The 24,293-nt window shown below is 39.6% G+C and overlaps 1 protein-coding gene across 1 annotated transcript in view; it reads right to left on the reverse strand.

The window, feature by feature from the left end:
• The window catches only part of TG (thyroglobulin), a 150,386-nt gene that overhangs the window by 101,780 nt on the left and 24,313 nt on the right, over window positions 1-24,293 (reverse strand). The window contains exons 17-27 of the mRNA XM_017818269.1: window positions 21,634-21,843; window positions 19,226-19,380; window positions 18,583-18,739; window positions 17,158-17,382; window positions 14,671-14,895; window positions 9,596-9,745; window positions 7,877-8,047; window positions 3,844-3,966; window positions 2,042-2,157; window positions 1,287-1,395; window positions 371-568 (exon numbers count right to left, since the gene is read on the reverse strand). Coding sequence (XP_017673758.1) covers window positions 371-568; window positions 1,287-1,395; window positions 2,042-2,157; window positions 3,844-3,966; window positions 7,877-8,047; window positions 9,596-9,745; window positions 14,671-14,895; window positions 17,158-17,382; window positions 18,583-18,739; window positions 19,226-19,380; window positions 21,634-21,843 — 1,839 coding nt within the window. The remainder of the gene's footprint in view (window positions 1-370; window positions 569-1,286; window positions 1,396-2,041; window positions 2,158-3,843; window positions 3,967-7,876; window positions 8,048-9,595; window positions 9,746-14,670; window positions 14,896-17,157; window positions 17,383-18,582; window positions 18,740-19,225; window positions 19,381-21,633; window positions 21,844-24,293) is intronic.

The following is a 24,293-nucleotide window of genomic DNA, read 5'->3' on the forward strand; positions in this document are numbered from 1 at the left end:
GTCAGGCAAAGAGAGAGCTGCAGCACTCCAGTTATGGCAACCAAGCTGTGCTACTTAAGGAGAGAGGTGTTTCAGAATGATTTATCTTATGAAGATGCAGATGTCTAAAGCAGGTTAAAAGAACTATCCTTTCAAAATTGTTCATTTCGCTCCAAGCGCAGGTTGCTACCTCAGGTCTTTATCTCTACTGCTCCAGACCAAGTCTCGGGCACTACTCAAATTCTGACACACCAAAAAAAAATGTCAGTTATGTAGAGACAGGCTGCTGACAGTGGCATGACACAGTGGTGGGTGTGCTGTGTCCAAAAATGAGTTCTACTCAGCCTTGGTTCCCTGCTGCAGGAGGTTTTGTTGTGCAGTTGGGCAGTACCTCCATCCAGTGCAGTCTGGCTCAGGATGAAGCCGTCGCAGCAGGAGTCCCCACTGCAGAGCTGCCGACACAGGAGCTGAGTGTCAGTCAGCGATGCAGCAGCAGCCGAGAGCACCACGGAGCGGTACACGCCAGACAGCACGTTCTGAAAGCCAGTCCTCTCAAAGGCCTTGAGTCCAGATGAGTTAAATTCCTGTCCTGGATAGGCAGAACGGGAAAAGAATGTTCAAGAGGAGCTCAAGGGATGCTTTTGGATTGCAAGCAGACCAAAGCTGGTTTTATGAAGGTTTTATGATAAAAGCTCTGTTTTAAAAGTCCTTTTCTGGACTTTGAGTTTCAGATGCAAGATAAGATCATCAAATGGTTTGGTGCCTTTCTATCTGCATAGCTGGTCTGAATGTACTGCCAGCAAAGGGCTTCTAAACTGATGTATGCAATAAGGTTTGTAATATTCCCCTTTCAAGCACTCCATTAGTAACTCCCAAATACAAATTTGTCTCATTAAAAAAGTAAAATGTGTAATTTGGCCAGCATAACTGCATCTGCAATTAAGGTTTCTGCCAACTAGGAGGGTCACTAATAATGCCTTATATATACAAATAACAAATACTTGATAAAGAGAAATCATAATGCAACAGAGCAGAGCAGAATAGGATAATACATTTGATAGAATTAGAGTATTTGGGGACTGCTTGCTGGCAAAAGCTGTCAAAATGGTTTACTAAAGCTGTATTCCTAATTTCTAGGAAGCATGACATTGCTGTGGTTTCTGGGCTATCACTAAATGTTGAGTTCTCAAAAGTATTGTGCCTTCTTAAAAAAAGATGCTCCCCACATTTAATTGTGATCCTATATAATAGCAACTACCATCTTGGGCACAGAGTCTAATATTAGGTGAGTGATTCTCATCTGGTACCTCTCTTCAAATAGACCATCAGTGCATCTCTTTCTGGATTCCTGATACGAAGCAGGCAGCTGAGGCCACCAATGCCAGTGGCAGAAGGGTTCCCCAAAACACCTTGTACCTGAGACAGAAAACAGGCATGCACAATAAACACAACTGAATTGATTTCCTCTCCTAAAATACATTTTCTTTATTCAGAAACTCAGGGAGAGGAACTAGCACACACAGGGATTATTACCACCACAGCTTCATGTGGACATTTTTTATTCTATCTAATATGGACATTTTTTATTCTATTAAACATAACTCACTTCATCAAAGCCACATTGCTGTGTTTAGAAGTAGTGAATAGGAAAATATTACAGTGATAAAGAGCACAAAGTTCAAACTCTGGGCTAGTGGAAGGAACTTAAAAATTATGACTGTTTCAGGTGACACGATTACCAACCTGGATACTTCTAGTTTGAACTATCCAGATTAATCCTCTTTTTAAATCAGCCTGATTTCCTAACTGCAGGAGCACAGCATGTTTTAAGAACAATAGTGCTTTATGATGTTTCAACCAAACACTGAGGCATCCAGATGTCACTTTTGCAAATATCTGGGTGTAGCTTCTTTACCATCTTGCCAGAATTTATTACTGCAATAGGGAAGAGCAATGTCCAAGGGGTCAGGTAACAGCCTGCCTTTCTTCTGTGATCTTGTCCACTTATATTGAACATACAGCATTTTGATAAACACATATTTTTAAATATGATCATTCTTACTAATCCAGAGGTGGTGCAGTTGAAGTTGACTTCAGCAGTACTGTATAATTCACAGAGAACTTCAGCACCAGCAGGAGTTACAGTCGCAAAGCCACACGCATCTTCCTTCTCGCAGCCTGTAAAACAGGGAAGAAGTCTCAGGTTTCCTAGTAATTCACATGCAATATTTTTGCTTCAAATTCCACTTATTACTGCCACTTACTTAGTTGCTCAGAGTGCAAGCACGTGAATTTCATTAGCCAGATGAACTGAAGTATTCAACTATTTTAGTAGCAGGTTAAGAATTTTAAATTAACTTAAATTCATGCAAAAGGTTGTTCTTCGCCTGATAATATAAACAGTTCAGACAGAACTAATCACCCACCCAAATATTTAATGTCTGTTGGATAATTTTGCTTGAGGTAGGACTCTCATGAACCACTTTGCCAGCACATCACATCTGCCTGATACAGTAACCCCTTGGCAAAGAGGTTGTGACAGATATTGGGGTAGTATGATGGAGGGAAACATCAAATTCTTCAATCACATTGGCTGCCTCTGCAGAAACCCCCTGGCCAGTGTAAGGGAGCAACAGCCATCCCTCTCCAGATTTAGGAGCGGCTGAAGTTCCTTCTGCCCTTACACACTCACTATTAATTTGCTCCCACAGCTTTGCTCCTGGCACAGGTGAATTCTTTTCCAAATATCTTTCACATAAAATAAACCAACTTAGATCAAAACATCATCAGAAATGTAAGCTGAGCTATCTGATCTCATAGGGACTCAGAAACAGAAATATTAACCCTTACTCCTCAGACGAGCACTCCAGCAGTAGTATTTTGTAGCAGTGTCACCACTTACAGTGGATGTAACTTATAATGAAAATATGGCTATGGGCACTGAATCAGATTACTTGTCAAAGGGACATAATTTCCTCCCTAAATTCATTCTCAGGTTCTCTCAGTTCAGTTTCTTGCTTTTGAAGGTCTCCATTTTCAGAGGAAGATGCAAGAAATCTAACAGTCTACAGCTAGGGGATGATCCGGTGCAGGAAAATCCTTCTAGTAACACATATAAGGCTTCACATACTCAGTTCTTAGCATGAGAGGTGACTGCTCCAGATAGACCACAGTATGTGACACAAAGCCACTGATTTGTCAGACTTCTGTGATATCTGCCCTGCAATCAGGCAAACCTGTGTTATTACTGCCAGGGTGGTTTTTTTTGGACATGTCCCCTCTGCCTCCCTTCTAAGCCTGAGCATTAGGAGACACAAGGTGAGACTGACTCAAAGCATTCTGAAAGCAGTGAGGTGATTACCCTTGGTTTTAGAGAATTTTGAACCAACTTAAACCAGCAAATATGATGTATCCAGATGCAATGTAGTACATAGACTGCAAGACTTGGCAGAGGACTATCTTTGCACTCCTTATAATACCCTTCTGATCCAAGCAAGGATAATTATTATTCTTTTATGTGACGATCAGGTGATTTGGGAAGAGGTAAAAGGTTGGTTTTCATATATTCAGAACACCTAATCCTTCTTTTTTCTGCACATCTGCAAAGTCTGATGAATGTTTCTGGTTTAAATCTCAGCTCTCATCTGTATTGCAAACTATAGATTACTTCTTTCTGAAAGAAACACCAATCTCTTCTCTGAACCAAGGTCACCAAAAGTTGTAAATATGTTGCAGTGAATTGATGCCAAACTGCAGAACATACAGTTCATGTAGGAACTTAACTATAAGCTCATCGTATAAAAAGATTATTATTTTCCATGATGGTTAGTGTTCTCTCTACAGCTTTTATCAGAGTTTTCTCACCTGAAATGCACTGAAAATATGTACTTTGCAGGTCTCCTCCAAATGACTGAGACTGAAGAATCTGAGTTTCTTCTGATCCATAAATCAGACGGGAGGCAGGAACTCTCTCAAATTTTCTGAGCACTAAAAAAAAACAAACAAAAAAACCCCCAATCAGCTACTATTATCGGTTCCCATGCTCCAAACAGACAGATTTACATGGAAATAAAACTTGAAGAATTCTGTACAGAAAGTGGGTTACTCATTAAATGATGTACCATAACTCACAGACAATGCAGGAGACAGCTGGAGTGAGGATAGAATTTCTGCTTTGAAAAAAAAGCATTACAAGATTTTTTGAAAAACACATAGCCAGGAGTGGGCTGGGAGTTTACATCCAAGTGAGGCTTTCTCTTCCAGCAGCACACCTGCCATCTCTCATTACTTCTTCAAGACACTGAACCAACTATTGAGTCAAGTGAGGAACCAACTTTCTGCAAAACAGCCACTGAAACAAGAGCAGCTGGTTAGAAAGAAAATCTAAGAGCCTTATTGTTTCCAGGGGCACAATAGCCTCATCTCCACTGACTTCAGGATCAGGGGTATATCCAAGGTAGTATGTCCTACATGCTGTTTTATTACTCCCTCATTTTCAACTTTTAAAACCTGACTGCCACTCTATGGACCAAACAGTTTTATCTGCTCCCTCTGCAGTGGACCCACTGCACCCATGTGTAAGGACGTCTGACAAGCAGCACTATCTGCAAACCAGGAAAAGTTCATGGGGTCTAGAGACTCAAACCCCAAAGGTCATTAAATGGAGCGAGGAATCCATTTAAGCTCCAGAGGGTTTGGCCCTGGCTGTGGCCTGAAGAAGATCACAGACTGGTGAAGGGACACACAGTGCCACCACCACCCTGCTCAAGTTGCTACCGCCTGTACTACCAGGGGGGTGGGCACAGTGTGTCCATGTGTTGATATATCAGTATATTTCAGTGAGCACAGCACATTACCCCTTCTCATGGCCAGGGATTGGAACTAGACAATCTTTAAGGTCCCTTCCAACCCAAAACATTCTATGATTAAGGAAAGAACGTGGTGACACAGCATCATCCCTGTGCAAACTTCTCTAAATGCCCCAAGTGAAGGCAAACCTCTGGCTCATTGCAGCCAACACCCGGCCTAGACCTATAAGAGGTAAGAAGCAAGAGTCCTGGTCTGATCCCAGCCTGTGGGAGATGTCTGCATGTGGAAGAGCTGGAGGCTCAGCCCTTCTCCCCCCTTCACTCATGGATGCAGAGCTCCAGCCGGAGGATCACAGGCCTCTGCCCCTGAAATGTCTGGATAAACCACAAAATAAAAGCTGGAGGATCACAGGTCCCTGTCCCTGAAATGTCTGGATAAACCACAAAATAAAAGCTGGAGGATCACAGGCCCCTGTCTTTGAAATGTCTGGATAAGCCACAAAATAAAAGTCAAAGGGATAAGTTCTTAAAACAATCACTTGTACTCTTACAGCAAGACAGTCAGGACTAAATCAGAAGCAAATGTCAATTGCTGTCAGGGCTGAGTCAGCAGGTGCTTTTGATAAAACCATCATTTCTGCTTAGGAAAAAAATCAAGAGGGTTTGTCAAACACAAGAAAGTCCTGGCACTCCAGCTCAGACGGGGACAGGGAAGAATGATGGTGTAAACAGAGGTGGAAGCTTTTTCCTTCTTAGAAATACGGGGCACCGAAATATAAGCATTAGCTAAATTCTGCACTAAACTGAATCCTTTCTGCATCTGCAACTTGAAGTGATGCCTGGTTAAAAACTGTTCTCATTTCTACTGCAAAATTCAAATTACAAAATTACATTTTCAAATGTTTTTCTTCTGATTTTTTCCCCCCTAATTCTGACTTCATGCTGCCCTTACATTTTCAAGAGAAATCTTTTTTCTCTATTTTTCTCCCATATTATTGAATACAATAGGTATTAAATACAACAATATGGGAGAAAAGTAGAGAAAATATAGAAAGTTTAGTGAAATGAAACTGAAAGCATTGCAAAAATAATTTTTGAATTTTATTTTTTAATATGAAGAAAGGTACAAAAATTGCATTCATAAAGCCATTTCACAGACTAGTGTGGAGTGGAAATTCTCTGTCTCACATATTACTAGAGTAAAGCTGTAGGTCCTACTTGTGTTGCTGTAATCAGAGAATCACATAATACCCTGAGTCGGTAGGGACCAAGGGAGATCATCGAGTCCAACTTAGCCCTGCACAAGACACCCCCAAGATTCACACCATGTGCCTGAGAGCACTGTCCAAATGTTTCTTGAACTCTGGCAGGCTTCATAGAATTGTTTGGGTTGGAAGGAAACTTAAAGATCTCCTAGACCCAACCTCCATATAATAAATGTTAAGTACTAAATGTTAAGTGTAAATGTTAAGTGGCCTAAAATATAAGAAGAGAGAGAATTATGAGAATGAGCAACGGTTGTTACAGCTTATTACTGTGCTTTCATAGAAGGCAATTCTTCTTCTGCCTGAAGACTCAAAAGCCGAAGACCCAGTTGGGTTTTATTGATGCTGCCCAACCACCAACCTCCTGTCAAAGCAAGGTCAGCCTTCAGCCCCTGCTGTCTTGCTGTGTGCAGAATTCAGTTAAGGGAAATAGCAGGGGCAGGGGAAAAAGTAAAAATAGAGGTAAGCAGTTTCACTTTGTATAATGCTTTCTGTAAATGCAACATGATCTTTAAAATTAAAAAAAAAAGAAATTAAATTAGCCTGTAAATTATTTAAAAAAAGAACCAAAACCACACAAAACCCAAAACAAACAAAACCCCAAAAAACCAACCAGACTTTTTGGGTGTGCATGGGGCCCTGAACAACTTGATCTATTAGGTGGCATCCCTGCCCATGGAAGCGGGATTGGAACTAGATGATCTTTAAGGTCCTTGCCAACCCAAACTCTTTTATGATACGTTGTTGCTGGTTTTTTAAACCCAAAATTTTTAACAGTCATAAATACTTGTAGTGACATTTTGTAGCATGATCCACTAAAACAAGCACAGGTATCTAGAACTGCTCCATCATGGACAGAATCAGAAATGCCCACACAGGAAGGCTCAAGGTGAATAACAGGAGAATTGAACTCCTGAATCCTTTGCCCAGAGAAAAATCCCAGCTGCCCCGTGATCAAGAGCAACAGAGCCTCACACCTCGTGTTTATAACTGTGATCAGTTTCTAAGTATGCTCAGAGGAAAAAAAAGCTATTTTAACTGAAGACAGTTTTGCAACCTCTTCACAACTGAGGGTTTTCATTTCACACTCCTTCCACTGATCAGACTTGTCATAAGACATTGTCTAATTCAAAGCACACCATGACATCTGTTTCTAAACAGAATATCCCATTAATTTCAATACCAATCATATGATGGGTATATAAAAACTTCTGGGGAAAAGCAAAAGCTTTGAGGCTGCAAGGTGTAATCAGACCTTACTGTGGGCAGTCTGGGGACTGTTTGATGGATGACTTTGTTTTTTCAAACTTTTCATCCTCGAGAACCAGCATTTCACAGCTGTATTCAAGCGGAAGTAACCTCATCCGGCTTGCAAGGATATGTTCACCAAGGCAGATATTTTACAGCAGAAGCTGAGAGAGCGATGCTACGTTGTGCCTGTGAGATCATTGCTGAAAATAGTCTATTTCCCAGGAATACACCGATGAGGGATAATTTTACAAGGAAATTAATAATTCTGCTTCTTTCCCATTAGCGCTCTCATTATTCTTTTGGGTTTCCAAGCAGAGAGCAGGAGGTCAGCACACATCAAAAGCTGTCAGACATCTGAGAGTGCAGGAAACCTGCTTCTCTCTCTTCTCTTACCAGAAATAACTTCCCGAATGTAGTCAAGAAATTAAAAACTAAGGAGGAATGTGGCTTAAGGCAGAGGCCAGAACTAAGGGAAAGTGAATCCCCAGAAACTGTGGAGTGATTAGTCTCTTCAAAAGGACATTTTACTTATGTAGGGTCAAAACAAATCCAAAACATTCTTCTGGCACTTACCCATGCACTGGTCATCTGTAAGGAGATCTTCTGTTCCAGGCCAGTCCAGTGCTGCTCCAAAGTTATTGACACAGAAGTATTTCTTAGTGTCAGGGTCTTTCTGGGAAGGTCTATACTGGCCATCTTCATCACACTGCAGACCCTGCTCATTGCTCTGACAATATGTGATGCCTGTTACAAGTAAACAAGAAAAAAAGGTACTTTGATAATGCTGTCCCTGGGTTTCACAGGATGGCAGAGGTTGGACAGGACCTCTGGAGGTTGTACAGTCCAACCTCCCTGCTCAGGCAGAGCCACCAAGAGCTGGTTGCCAAGGACCATGTCCAGATGGCTTTAACCCATCTCCAAGGTTAGAGACTCCACAACCTCCCTGGGCAACCTGAGCCAGTGCTCAGTCATCCTCACAGTAAAAACACGGTTTCTGATATTCAGAGGGAACCTCCTGTGCCTCAGTTGTGCCCATTTACTTTGGTCCTGTCAATGCAATAGGACAATGTTTCATTGCTGTAGGACAAAAGTCCCCTTACTACAGCAGAGACTTCACTGAAAATTAAGCTAGGATTTGCACGGTGTTTTATGCTCTAAAACATGGTAGTCTGGTTGCTTTTTTGTTACTTCAATTCATGTTTCAAACATTTTTTGGATTCTCTGCCATGGATCAAATCTCTGTTGATGTATCTCCAGTACTGTAAAGCAAAGGGGTACAGAGAAGGAATTGTATTTTCATACAGGTTTGTTCAGTGTCTGCTACAGTGGGTCTGCAGAACACTCTGAACAACAGCACAAGAGCCATCATAACAATTAATTGAGAAAAACTTTTCAGACTTTGTAAGGAGACAGCAGGGAAAGAAAGAAAGCAGGAAGCTAATCTGTACAACCTGGGCTTTTGGAGAGGGCTGGTACTGAGATGCAGCACACAGGTAAGGTGGAAACTAGGAGGGGACCAGATTTAGTAAAGAAAACTCGAAGTGCAGTAAAAAAAATCCTAAAAAGGAAACTTCTAAAGACACAAGCCCAACAAATACACAGGGAATACACATGGAAATGAAGGACAACTTTAGGCAAAAACTAATTGATGTTAGGATGCATTAAAATAAAACTGGATTTCTTTATCCCACCTAAGAGAACAAATAGGTTGAAAGAGAACAAAGTAGACAATGACACACCCAAGAAATCCATTCCTGCTACTTTTATTTTTATCCATAAGCTAATTCTGCAGACAAAACTGAATTTGGACTTAATAACTGATTTTCTGTATGGAACTGCATAAAAAAATAAGTAATTTAAGTTGAAATCACCAACTTTTGTGAACATTTGAATAGTTGCTTTGTGAGAAGTGTTTGTATTTGCAGGGGAAAGAGCTGCACAAAATAAGAACACTTTAGTGTTCATGAAAGCGGCAATAAATCAACTGCATGAGACATTTCTCACTGATACCCAGATATCATTCCTGAGGACAATGAACATGTCTAAAGGAACCACAACACCCTGGATGAGACTGACCACTTGTTTCTCATGCATTTTTGGTCAAAACACCAGACAGTTTGTACTGCCTGTTCAAATGCCTTTGAATGTATGCAGAAGGGATCACATCCATCCAAAAAGGCCCAGAGGGAGGATTTTATTTTTTTTTTAACTTACAGATGAATAATAAAAAAAAAACATTAGTTATTGGAAGCCAGACTATAAAGGATATGGGAAAAAATGAGTTCAACTTACAGTGATCAGTACTGATTGCCCCATAGGAGTTGGTAGTTTTGCCCACAGGACACTTGATACAGGAGGAACGTCCTGTCTGATCCTGATAGTAGCCAAGAGGGCAGGGAATGCATTCATTGCCCTGGAAATGACTGCCTGGAGGACAAACAACTGCAAAGAGAACAATCACCTTATTACTCCTTTGGAATTAAACCAGTTTGGGCATTTGTACACATATGTGTGGGTGTGTATATGTATATATGAATATATCTTATCTTAGACTTGTCATAGGCTTCAAGCTTTTAATATATGTATTTCTAAGTGGTATAACAAGGGTAAACACTAAACTCATCAATGACAGGAATACAGGCTGTGGTCTGTTTTCCCAGATCACCCTAAACTTGTTCTTGAATTAGTGCACATGAAGCTGCTCAGAAATGCCAAATCCAAGCCTGATTTCCATTTGTCAAATCCATTTGTAATAAGATAATGCACTTTGTAGATAAGCTGTGAATGAAAACAAAGGAAGACAAGCTACAGAGCAACTTCTAACACTACAGACAGAAACAGGAAAGTTCCTTGGAGTAGAAACTCCAAAACCATCATACAGAAGCCCACCATATGGTATCACTTTCATTCAGAATTCCTGGTAACGAAATTTTTGTTAAGTACTTCCAAACTAAACAGTAATGGCTGGATTAAGAGTCACTAGTTGTGCACATGACAACCCAAACACAAACCAAAAAGATGTTCTTAGTCCATATAGATATGATTTTCAAAACAATCAGGAGCAATATTTCCAGCTGACTTGTTGCCTATTATGAAGAAAACTTTCTTCTGGGATGTCATGGAATACTGTCTTTCCCTCCAGAGCATTCAAATGAACATTAAAGCAGAAGAGTCACGGACACATTTACAGGACAATACCTCTACTTGTTATTTCACAGCTGCTTTCCAGATGTAGATTTCCTTCAAAACACTATCAAATGTATATTTTGGGACTTGGACAAGGTGTAAAACCTAATTTCTTTTTTTGCCCTGCATCTTGGCAGCAGTTTAAGCTTGCATGAGCGAGAAACACTAATGGAAAATTGGCCATCCTCACTACAACCCATTTGATGAATTGCTGTTCTGGCCAACACACCAGAATGTAAATTAATTTAACTTATAGGAGTACCTAAATTATAATAGACTAAAAAGACAGCTAGTAGAAAAATTATCATATCTTCCTTCATCTGCTGTAAATGGTCCAATGGGAAGGTCTAGGATGATACAACTGTGAGACTGAAATTTTCCTTCCAAGTACATATCAAGGGAATTACTCTAGGTAAAACACATATCTAAAATCAATTACACTACGTAAAAAAATCCTGGATTATACATAATTCTCCTTTCACAAGCACATTATTTAATACACAAGAGTGTCTGATACATTTTAAATAGTTTCCAACACATGAAAAAAGGATCATACTCATTGCAAATGAACAACAGTGGAAATTAAAATGAAATGAGCAATCCATGCCTAAATTGAAGACAAAAGCAAAGAATGAGGGAGACTCATTAGGCAATTACAGTTTAAAAAGGAACAAATTAAGCTTTTCAAACCTGTTTTCATAGTTTTAATCACAATGTGAAAGAAACATCTGTGTCTCCTATTATATTTAAGCAAGTAAAATTCCCTTTCATCTCACACATTACATTGGCAAAAGGACACAAAGAGCAGTAAAAAGTCTTGGTGCAGAGACACATTTTTTAGACTCTGTAACTCTTGGAGGCAGCTGTACTTTCAGCCCCAAGTAACATTCAACACAATCCCATAGAAGTTCAGTTCGATCCTAGTAGTCAGACAAATCACCACATTGTACTTCTTTCAAGCTTTAACATGCATACATTCTGACAGTATAAGAAAGTAGAGAACAACTTTGAGCCAATATCTCAGAGCTGGTTGTTAGCACTGGGCCCAAGCTTTGTATCCCTAAAATAGGAAAAAAGAAAATCAAATATAGAAATAAAAATAAACTCCAAATTTAATCCCTTGCTCCTGCACAGGAAATTTAGAACCTGGTCTCACTTCTAACTAGATTCGAGCTTCTGTGTACCAGGGGAACAACTTGTTCAGTAGCAAAATCCAGGCTACAGAGCAACTCACTGGAGTGACTGCACAGGGACACCTCAGTTCACAAGAGCCTTCTTTTACTTAAGATTAGCTCTCACTACACTAAGCAAGATCAAAACCTGTCACAACTGATCATTGTCCAATGCTCTTTCCTCCCTGCAGAGATACTGGAAAACTTTGGGATACCAGATTCTTGATCTAGACTATTAGAAATGAAGTCTTGAGCTGCTGGCTCAGCTATAAATCTAGTATGTTCTTTGATTTGGGTTATGTTCTGCTCAAAACAACTCTGATAGAATTGCCAAGCATCTTAAATAATAAAAGGGACCAGCATAAAAATTTATAATAAAACAAAGCTAAATTACAAACTGTCTTCAGGCTTTCTCCTGAAATAAATAGGGGTAGAAGAGTTATGTTTCTAAAGTTCTCCTAGACAGTTTCCAACTCTCTTCTTTTTGTCTCATACCTTAGCAAAGAAAGTGTCTTTTGTCTCATCAAAATTTAGCTAAAATAAAACTTTTACCTCCAACTCTTAAGGAGTTATATTCATAAATACCTGTGGTATAATGTAGCTCACTCTAAGACTGACACTAAGAAAAAAAGTCACACAAGAAAAACTAAAACATGACAAATGTGTTAGTTGCAGGTAGGAAAACATGAAACAAATCTACAATAAATGCAAACCTAAATAAAGAGATGACTTTAGAGGAAATACATGAGATGAAGAAGCAGATTCATGTAAGCTGTATGTTCCTAGATGAAAATATTAAGCTTATTGAGACCACCAGAAACTTGTTGTTACTAAGAGCTGGCCACATCTCCTGAATGAAAGGCAAATTACATCGATCGTGAAATAAAACCAAACCAATTAAAAAGATCAGGATCTGAAAACCCAATTTGTATTTCAGCAACAAGTTGGAGCAGGAAAGGGAAGAGAATAAAGAATCTCTGTCGCCCTCACACAACTTTGGTTTCTGTAGTCACAGGTGATACTTCCTACTGATATAGTCTCCAGTAGAGACACAGATCCAGACAGGATGAATGACCAGGATATATCCAGATAGACAGATAGACAGCTGGTGTGGAGGATTGTGGACCAGAGCAGAACTTAAAGGGTTACCGAAGCAGAGGACATTGCCAGAACGGAAGAGAATGTGGCAGAAGGTGGGAAGTGTCTACAAGGTGCGTGGAGCCAAAGGTCATGTGACACAGAACAAGATGATTGAAGAAAAGAAGAAAGTGTGTTGAAAGCTGATAGGTGTAAAGATGGACATTAGTTGTTGATAGGTAGAAACATGCATACTGTAATTTTATAGGGCCAAGTATTGCTTGTTGATAGGTTAAAGATGAAACCAGTTCTTCTATAAATAGAGGCCTGAAATAAATGATAGATGATACTCTTGCATCACACCAAGGGAGTCTGTGCCTTCAGTCGCTACAAGATAGATAGACAGATCTTAGAGCAACCAGAACCTAAATTCCCTGTTCAGAATAAAATATGCAGTCCTACTACACAAACCACTGTCCAACAGCAGGTACACCATGACAGGTTAGAGTACGAAAGCTCTGCCTAAAGCTCTGCCAAAAGCTGGACCAGAAACTGTCTCCTTTCCGCATCTCTATAATGTCTGTTTTCTGACTTTTTCCACAGCCAGCTCATTCAAATACATATGAATTAACTCACAAGGTGACTAAATTCACTGCTTCCCAGAGGCCTTTATCCTTGGCAGTAAATATTTGGCAGAAAGATCCAATTCTTTGTAAGTTCTGCTCTAAGTGATGGATTCTACTTAAAATATAATGATACCACCAATCTGTACAACACTACATCTTGTTAAGTAGCTGCAAGTTGTTACAAACTCTGGATTCTCAGTAGGAATTAATATTTTTTTTTTGCATGAATTTACCCTTAAAGGTCCAAGCTGGAACCTGCAGCAGTTGAGAACTGATTCATCACTTGATTACCTTGCCCAGGCATCAGGAAATTCCCTGAACTTAAAGAGAAACATCACACCAATCAGGGAGCTAAGTCGTATTCTGGTTTACTCTTAGGGTCTCTAACTTAAGCTGCATAGTGTTGAAGTTCTCCCATCTGAAAATATTCCCCACATTGGAAAACCTATCCAATACCTGCTGTTGTTGTCTTACACATACTCGTGGTACAGCTCTCCTCTGTTCTCCCCCTCCAAAAAAAGGTAGACATAGTGAATACACCCCAAACTGGTATAAGTAAGACACAGACTCATGGAGGACAGCTGGGCCAACAAGACCAATCAGGGTTGCACTGCAGGAGAGCTGGTGTTGATAGAAACAAGAATAGAGCTTTTTAAGTCAAAGGCAGCTTGTCAGCATGAGCTGGTACCCAGGACAGCCAGACAAAGCCATGGGGAACCATGGAAAAGGTAGGTTTGGCAGCCCTAAGCAGGATTTTGACAGAAAGGCAGCCTGTTCCAGGGAAGCAGACTAAACAGAAGGAAAGGAGAAGAAGAAAAGAGGGAAGAAGTGTAGTCAGGTCTGGGTGTTGGCCAACACTGAGAAAGCTTCCATCTGAGCAGTCTGGACTTGGCCCAGGAATTCATAATCTCAGGACTTTTGCCATTTCAGCATCTAGGTTTCTATTCTAGGTAAGGTACCATCATCTGAAGCACTGGCTACATTATCTTTGTGAAATCCTCTTATTAAGGATCACAAAAACTACAGAATTACTATTATGAGACAGATCTAAAATAATCCCCAAAAATTTTTGCAAAACCTTCTGTACAGTGCCAGTGCCATGATGCCTATTCCAAACCATTGGTGCAACACAAGGACTGAACAGTAAGCAAAGCACTAATTCCCATCTCTCCCCAAATTTATCATTAAAGTTGGTGCCTCACACCTTTCACATATGAACCATAAACAAAAGTGAAACAATTTTCTAACTTCAGCTTACACTGATTCCTGACAACATCCAAGAATGGAAAGCTTAAGTGAGACATACCACATCCTTGCAATTTTGGGACTGCTTTCCCAGGAGATGAAATTCTTCGAAACCCACTTCTACATCCTAGCTGCACACGTGGAGACAGATCAAATGCTTCATCCCGGGGAAAATCAATCACAGAATCTGCTAGGAACTGCTTGGAGTCCAAATGCAGCAGAAAATCACCATCCTTTATCTCTTTTATAAATGCTCCAATGAGATTTTCCCCAACAATTGCATTTTCTAAAGAAGGGAAAAACACAACAAAATAGCATGAAAGACATTTCCAATATGGGAATAGATAACCACACAGAAAATGATGAACATAAAGTTAAAAACATAGGCAAGTGCAGAAATACAAGCATTTTAACAAACAGCAGACCAAAATGAATCTGTACAGTGTCTATCAAATTAAAGCCTTAATTTGCTCACTGTTCTTGAATACACCAGAAAACACCTTAAACAGAAAGACTCAAAGCTGCCTTAGATGGTAATGGAAGTTGGAACATAAAGGAAGTTGATGGTGCCGTGACTAGAGCTCTGTCTCTTCCAAAACCATACAGTCATTCCCTGAAAAAACAATTTTAGTAATACAGGGAGCTTATAGTCTGGAGAGGGTCAAAAAGGTAATGCCCTCAAAGAGGGACACTTTAAAAAAAAATTTAATATAAAATTTAATATAAAACCAAAACTGAACACAGGATTTGAAGTGTGGTCTCACCAGTGCTGAGTACAGGAGGACAGTCCCTGTTAAGGCAGCTGGGAGAGGCACTGCTATATGAAAAAAAACATTGAATTATGGCTCATTTCCANGCATACTGTAATTTTATAGGGCCAAGTATTGCTTGTTGATAGGTTAAAGATGAAACCAGTTCTTCTATAAATAGAGGCCTGAAATAAATGATAGATGATACTCTTGCATCACACCAAGGGAGTCTGTGCCTTCAGTCGCTACAAGATAGATAGACAGATCTTAGAGCAACCAGAACCTAAATTCCCTGTTCAGAATAAAATATGCAGTCCTACTACACAAACCACTGTCCAACAGCAGGTACACCATGACAGGTTAGAGTACGAAAGCTCTGCCTAAAGCTCTGCCAAAAGCTGGACCAGAAACTGTCTCCTTTCCGCATCTCTATAATGTCTGTTTTCTGACTTTTTCCACAGCCAGCTCATTCAAATACATATGAATTAACTCACAAGGTGACTAAATTCACTGCTTCCCAGAGGCCTTTATCCTTGGCAGGAAATATTTGGCAGAAAGATCCAATTCTTTGTAAGTTCTGCTCTAAGTGATGGATTCTACTTAAAATATAATGATACCACCAATCTGTACAACACTACATCTTGTTAAGTAGCTGCAAGTTGTTACAAACTCTGGATTCTCAGTAAGAATTAATATTTTTTTTGCATGAATCTGCAGTCAATTTACCCTTAAAGGTCCAAGCTGGAACCTGCAGCAGTTGAGAACTGATTCATCACTTGATTACCTTGCCCAGGCATCAGGAAATTCCCTGAACTTAAAGAGAAACATCACACCAATCAGGGAGCTAAGTCGTATTCTGGTTTACTCTTAGGGTCTCTAACTTAAGCTGCATAGTGTTGAAGTTCTCCCATCTGAAAATATTCCCCACATTGGAAAACCTATCCAATACCTGCTGTTGTTGTCTTACACATACTTGTGGTACAGCTCTCCTCTGTTCTCCCCCTCCAAAAAAAGGTAGACATAGTGAATACACCCTAAACTGGTATAAGTAAGACACAGACTCATGGAGGACAACTGGGCTAACAAGATCAATCAGGGTTGCACTGCAGGAGAGTTGGTGTTGATAGAAACAAGAATAGAGCTGTTTAAGTCAAAGGCAGCTTGTCAGCATGAGCTGGTACCCAGGACAGCCAGACAAAGCCGTGGGGAACCATGGAAAAGGTAGGTTTGGCAGCCCTAAGCAGGATTTTGACAGAAAGGCAGCCTGTTCCAGGGAAGCAGACTAAACAGAAGGAAAGGAGAAGAAGAAAAGAGGGAAGAAGTGTAGTCAGGTCTGGGTGTTGGCCAACACTGAGAAAGCTTCCATCTGAGCAGTCTGGACTTGGCCCAGGAATTCATAATCTCAGGACTTTTGCCATTTCAGCATCTAGGTTTCTATTCTAGGTAAGGTACCATCATCTGAAGCACTGGCTACATTATCTTTGTGAAATCCTCTTATTAAGGATCACAAAAACTACAGAATTACTATTATGAGACAGATCTAAAATAATCCCCAAAAATTTTTGCAAAACCTTCTGTACAGTGCCAGTGCCATGATGCCTATTCCAAACCATTGGTGCAACACAAGGACTGAACAGTAAGCAAAGCACTAATTCCCATCTCTCCCCAAATTTATCATTAAAGTTGGTGCCTCACACCTTTCACATATGAACCATAAACAAAAGTGAAACAATTTTCTAACTTCAGCTTACACTGATTCCTGACAACATCCAAGAATGGAAAGCTTAAGTGAGACATACCACATCCTTGCAATTTTGGGACTGCTTTCCCAGGAGATGAAATTCTTCGAAACCCACTTCTACATCCTAGCTGCACACGTGGAGACAGATCAAATGCTTCATCCCGGGGAAAATCAATCACAGAATCTGCTAGGAACTGCTTGGAGTCCAAATGCAGCAGAAAATCACCATCCTTTATCTCTTTTATAAATGCTCCAATGAGATTTTCCCCAACAATTGCATTTTCTAAAGAAGGGAAAAACACAACAAAATAGCATGAAAGACATTTCCAATATGGGAATAGATAACCACACAGAAAATGATGAACATAAAGTTAAAAACATAGGCAAGTGCAGAAATACAAGCATTTTAACAAACAGCAGACCAAAATGAATCTGTACAGTGTCTATCAAATTAAAGCCTTAATTTGCTCACTGTTCTTGAATACACCAGAAAACACCTTAAACAGAAAGACTCAAAGCTGCCTTAGATGGTAATGGAAGTTGGAACATAAAGGAAGTTGATGGTGCCGTGACTAGAGCTCTGTCTCTTCCAAAACCATACAGTCATTCCCTGAAAAAACAATTTTAGTAATACAGGGAGCTTATAGTCTGGAGAGGGTCAAAAAGGTAATGCCCTCAAAGAGGGACACTTTAAAAAAAAATTTAATATAAAATTTAATATAAAACCAAAACTGAACACAGGATTTGAAGTGTGGTCTCACCAGTGCTGAGTACAGGAGGACAATCACTGCCCTGGCCCTGCTGGCCACACTATTCTTGATACAGGCTACTATTCTTGATATACCCACAGAGGGTATTTGAACCTGGGATATGTTTTCTGTATCTTTTATTTTAAAGGAAAACAGTGATTGCTTTGAAAGAATTTCCTTACACCATCCCTAACTTGCATGGAAACCACAGCAAAGATCTGTCAGTTGGTGCACAGTTGCTCTAGGATATCCAAGGTAAGGGTCATTCTTTAGTGTCAAAGGCAATGCAATCAACAGAAAAAGGGGGGAAAGAAAAAAAAAAAGAAAAAAAACAACTTAGAAGAAATTATTTAAATTTTTGGCAACACGTGAACTGTGTTTCTCTGAGTACAATGAATAAGAAACACAATCTTTTCCATCACTGAGGACATGATCGATGGAAATGAACATCTGGGACAGTTCAGCTCATGCCCAATAAAGTAATTTTCAGTCCCTGTTAAGGCAGCTGGGAGAGGCACTGCTATATGAAAAAAAACATTGAATTATGGCTCCTTTCCACTGTGTGGTCACAGCCTGAAAGGAGAAATACATCAACACCAAAATCTCAAAAACACAACACCAGTGTAATAAAGGCAGTGAGCATTTATAATTCCTAAGAGCGGACACAGGGAAGCAAAACAACTAAAAGCAAATCAGGTTTAATCCACAGAAATATCCGAGGAAGAAAAACTCACCAATATCATGTAAGTCAGGGAGAGAAGCTGTCGGGATGTTTTCCAGCTGAGTCCTCCACGTGACATTCACTCCCAGGCGGTCTGTGCTCAGGCATTCAACATAGACAGTGGAATCATCACAGACAGAAACTGAGCCAGTATTCCCAAATGCATTTACCTCGAATTCAGAATCAAATGAAACCACAGTTAGTCAACCTGAGAACTTTCTGGTTCTGGCCTAGCAGTATACCATGCTCAAAAGTAACATTTACAAAAGGGACTGTAAAAACAGAGGCAAAAAAATATAATTTTAGCAAGTCATTTACTCACTGTTAGAATAGTCAAAATACTCTCTTCCATTTAAACAAATTTTTCATAAATTCTGGATTGATGTGATATGACTTCTTGGCTAGAACTAAGCTGATCTGCCGATGTGGTGTCAGTGAGACTAGAACTCCTATTTTCCCACTCATCTATATGAGAGTGCTGCCAATCCTGACAGATTTCATGGCATGTTCTGTTCTTCCACCTCTCTCAGGCAGGCAAAGGTCTATGTTGTGTTTCTTGTTTTTTAATATTAAAAAACCCAACCAAAGAAAACAAAAACAAACAAACAACAACAATAAAACTCTAACACCAATAGAGAATAAGGAATTTAAATTACCTGAAGGTGACATAAACCACGAGCCTTCAACTCATCTAAAATAAATATCTGAAATGCCTGGAGTAATCCAGAGTAGTCAGAACTACATGTATTCTCAGGAGGCAGGAGTAGTTGAAAGTGTGTTTGAGCTTGGACTGTCTGGAATAATTGGAGCTCTAAAATTAAAGTAGAAAGGGTATTTAGTAACCTCAATAATGAATAACCTGACTTTCAGCGTTACTTTGAGGAAAGACAACATTGATTTGACATTCTCACATTGTATCAATAGTATCTTCCCACTTTTAGGTGAAAGTACTAGAGTTGTCGGTCGTAAATAATAAGTAGCAAGAGACAAGCTTGATAAATATATATGTTGTGCATTAGGGAAAAAGCCAGGTTATACAGTTATATAATAATAAAGAGATGTTTTACACTGGAGCTCTAACTCACAGAAGGGTAAGGAACAATTTGGATCATTAATGATGATTTTTCACAAGCCTTAACAGATAGCAATTTCCAGAGAACTAAATGAAAGCTGACATTATGCCAATACTTCGAAAAGAAAGAGGAAGACAAGAATTATTGGCCTGTCTACTTTCACTTTTCTTACACACAATCATGAAAACGCTCATATTAAAAAAGTAATTAAATGGTGAAAACAATTGTAACTAATTCCAACGGGGTTTTGCTTGTCAAACTAACTGGGAATAAGCTTTAGGAGAGAATTAATTTGATTGCATAATGATGGCATTGACATGGATGACTAAGAAGAGCCTTCTGATAGCTTTTTGATAGCAAACCAAAATGTTGCAAATCACACAAATCGATGAGAAATCTGTGAGCTCATCAGTCACAAAATGAAAATCTATTTAGTCAGTTTTTAGCAAGAGAAAAAAAGATGCAAATTTCTTGTCTCCCCTGGAGTAACTCTGATCCCAGGCTTCATGGGGGGTTTGTTACCTCAGATTCAGCACAACTGTCCTGCTGTCATTGCACCTCCAAAGGGAGCTGGCTTTTATCCCACCAGCCTGAACAAGCAGCAGAGCTCTCCCTCATTCACCTCCTCTACAGGCTCTCACTGCATCACATACAAGTGCCATTGCTGGAGCACAATTCCCAATCTCTCACCCCAAAAACGAGCGTGGGAAAGCCTGGAAAGCTTCCAAGGAGAATGATGGGAGAGACCAGAGGACACAAAAACCTGCTTCTTCCTCCAAGGCACGAAGCCCTCTCTCTGGTTAGTGTATCGGAGAGTATTTAAGAGCTGATTTAACCACAATCTCTACATGTATACATAAAGAACAGGCAATAAGATTTTTAAAATTGTGGACAATTATCCATTGGAACTAATTGCTAAGTGTTTTGGTGAATTCTCCATTATTGTGAAGTTAATTCAATCACCTTCTGATGTGTTGGTAATTTTTTCTCTCTCCTTAAAACCAAATTATTGGGGGAAGTCCTTGGCTTACATTAAACTTTATAGCAGATTGTCACATAGTCCCCTCTGGCCTTACAAAGTTATTCAACTGCCATCAGCAAATATGGAAGTTATTTCATAGCTTGCTAAAAAATCTAACAAACACAGTCACAGACAGACAAAAGTCTCAGTCTGAAATTTTAAAGCTTAAAAACATTTGCATCTGGAATAGAAGACCTGAGTACAATTGGAAATGTGATAATATAAGAGTCCTAGAATGAGTTTAATCCATTCTGGAGATTGATTAATGGGTTTAACCTACTTTGAAAATGAAAAGTAGCTGCAAGCTAGACAGCAAAATCTGCATTTCTCAAAGTCCAGCACTGCTATAAATTGCCATTTTTGATCAGAAAATGTCTCTATTTGAAATAATTGAAAAGGTCAACATTAGTACCCAAGTACATGAGTTCTGAATACACAACCAATTCTTCCAAGAATTAAAGTGACATTTTTTTCTCAAAAGCAAAATGGTTTGAAAAACACCAAAAGCCAGTGAACAAAGACAACAATAATCCTAAAGAACAGGCTGCTGCTGCAAAAAAGATGCAAATGTAACAGTGACTTGATTATGCAAATAAACAGTCGAGTTCTGCCAAATTCAAACATCTGGCGCTCATCTGGTCTTCCAGGACTAAGTAGTTCCATCAGAATTACTTATGGTGCCAGCATCTTTTAACTAACAAAGAAAAATCTGCAAATAGATTGAATAGCTATTTATAGCTATATTATTACAGGCAAGCAGAGCTGTTTCTGGCACAGGGGCCAGCCAAGAGCCAGAGGTGAGGATGGCAGAAGACAGGACCAAACAACTTCACCTCAATTTAGCAACCCCCTTATAACTGTTACGCCCTATTATTGTCATTCACACAGCAGCTTTCTGATGAAAGCTGATTTTTGTGCATCTGTTTACTCTGCTCTGAGCCCTTCCCAACCCCCAGCAGCTCTGACATACTCTGGCAGGCCTGGAGGAGTGGGGCAGCCTGGACCCACCGCCGTTGCTGCACATCACACTGGAAGGAGGTGCTGGAAGAGGCACTGTGGAAGCCCTGACGACACACCAGCTGGCACTGCTGGACACCTGGAGCTTGTCCAGAAATGTTTTCACAAAGTACAGCTCCATTGGGAATAGACGAGGCACCGAAGGGCAGAGCACACTGTGGACCTTCACGTGAGAAAGGAGATATGTGTTAGTGGCATAATATTATGACTTCTAGTAAAAAGTCCACAAAACCTTCATATCAGCAGGGAAAACCTAGACTCTTTGCATTTCCCACTCAACAGCTTGGATCTGGTTTGAGGTCAGCATGGTTCAGTTTACTGAAGCTGAGGAAAAGGCACATTATTGGCTTTGATGGGTAATGCATTGGGTCCAGAAAGGTATGTGTATGGTTTCTAAGAACAGATACATTTTAAACAGCCATGAATAAACTTAAGCAGGAAATGAGAAGGAGATTTCTAACCATCAGCAGAACAAACCTTTACAAAAGATATCTAGTGGAAACAGGCAGAGCCAAAAAAACCTTATCTCAATTCCCTTCAGACTAAAGTCTGAAAACTTTAAGATCAGGAGCTCATGACTGTGGTGTCTTCAAGAACACCAGGATGTTTCTAGTGACCAAGCAGATCAGCATATACAGTTTATATATATAGAAATAGTAGTATACAGCTTTGGAATTGGAGCACAGTTTTTCCTATCAACTCACTCTGCATCAGTACAGTCATTCCAATCCTGCTACCCCACTGTAACAGACTATTTTTGCAGGTTAACTACAATGATAATTCATTTCTACTAATCAGAACAAACCAAGTGCTTCACTCAGTATTAGCCAAATCCCAATCGAGCTACTAAACATATCTGGTAATAATTAAATATTTATGAGTTCTAGAGCTACAAAACATAGGAATAATAGAGAACTTCCTTGTTTAGAAATAAATATCAAGAAAAAGATGTTATCATACAATTCACTTGCTTGGTGTATACATAGATCATTTTCCACATTGCAGTGCTCAGATCAGCCCCAAAATCCCTAGTCACTGGAGGGAGGTAAACATTGATGATAGTTCAGGTCTGATTCTCCCTCTCCCCTTCTGATGGAGATAGGAAGATTAATTCCATAACTTAGCAGCCACCTCGGTTAAAGCTTAAAACAATGCAGGATGAATCTGGGATACAGTGTGTTCAGCATATCTTTGTTTTCAAACCCTGTGTATTTCAATGACAAAATAAAAGGCTTTCATATCTTGCTGAATATCCAAATGCATATTTTTTTCTAAGTCTCCTTTATAGCATCATTTCTGCAAGAACTCTGTTAATGTGGCCACTACATTCCTTCGCTTCACTCACTGACTCTGTAGCCAGACTCTTTTTCTCAGTAGAGGTGGAAACCTGGCATCCTTGCTTTAACAAACTTTTAATAAATCTCCCAAGATTTTAGGACCAAAAAGATATCACTGTAAAAGAGACAGTAATACTTATCCTGACCATGTAAACTACATCCGCAGTCATGCGTTAATTACATTAACATCTCTTTATACAAAGTGTGTAAAAACCATCCTGTGGTTTCTTAATTGCTCTAACACGTTTTTATATCCAGCAAGTCATATCCAGTCTCAACTGTATGCTGCCACAGCCTTTTACTGTCTGTTCCAATGAGATTTGTCTTACAAACCAGGGAAATAACTACCCCTCAAAACTCAAGAGATAACGGTTTCCTGCTGTGGTTTAGAGGTTTCAGTTCACCACCACTAATGTGCTCATTTATCCCTCTACAGATGTCACTTCATTTACTTCTATTATCAAGCCTGCACCATTTTGTGATTCTTCTGTTTCTTGGTCCTGTAGGAGTGAATCATGATCCAGTTGAATATTGACACTTCTTTCACAGGTGATTCTAAAGATTTCCACAAGGAAACTAACATCTCCAGGACCTTCTCTGGAGACCTTTCTCTCCTCTATCTCTACTCAGAGTTGTGGGCAGTGGCACGAGGATGGGAGACGCCTGTGAGGACTGCAAGAATACTTGGCATCGTCCCTCCAGTGCATGTCAACTAGAAGAAGTTGGATTCTACCTCTGATGGAAATGATTAAACTAATGAAAAACTTGCTTGCACTGGGCACTGAGGATTATTACTTTCTGTTTACAGCTGTCTGTTCTGATGCTGAAGAAGAAGTTTATCATATATTCCCACCAAAACAGTTTCTTTTCCTGATAGACAAGTAGTGAGAGATTATTCCTTTTTCCTGAATGATTATTGGTAGTTCTCGGGACTAGAGGTATAAGGCTGGATAGACTGAGGAGAAAAGTAACTTTTTCTTCTTTATTTTTACACAATTACTAAGTTGTTTATCATGAAAAGTTCCATTGTTATTTCAAAATCCAGAAAAATAATTAAAAATTATTTCAATCTCTATGCAGAAAGTAACAAATAGCTTTCAGTTAAGCCAGGTTTCCACTATATTTTCAAAGAAGTTCTCCCTCTCAGCTCAGTCTTTGAAAAAAGAAAGGTCATTAATCATTCAGTCAGTGTTTCCTCTAGGAAAAGTACAGCATTACAGAATCCCAAAAAACAACAGATATGCACCCAAAATGTAAAATCATCTTAAAGGCATAT

This window comes from Lepidothrix coronata, unplaced genomic scaffold, assembly GCF_001604755.1.
Source record: "Lepidothrix coronata isolate B3197 unplaced genomic scaffold, Lepidothrix_coronata-1.0 Scaffold67, whole genome shotgun sequence".
Classification (NCBI taxonomy): Eukaryota; Metazoa; Chordata; class Aves; order Passeriformes; family Pipridae; genus Lepidothrix; species Lepidothrix coronata.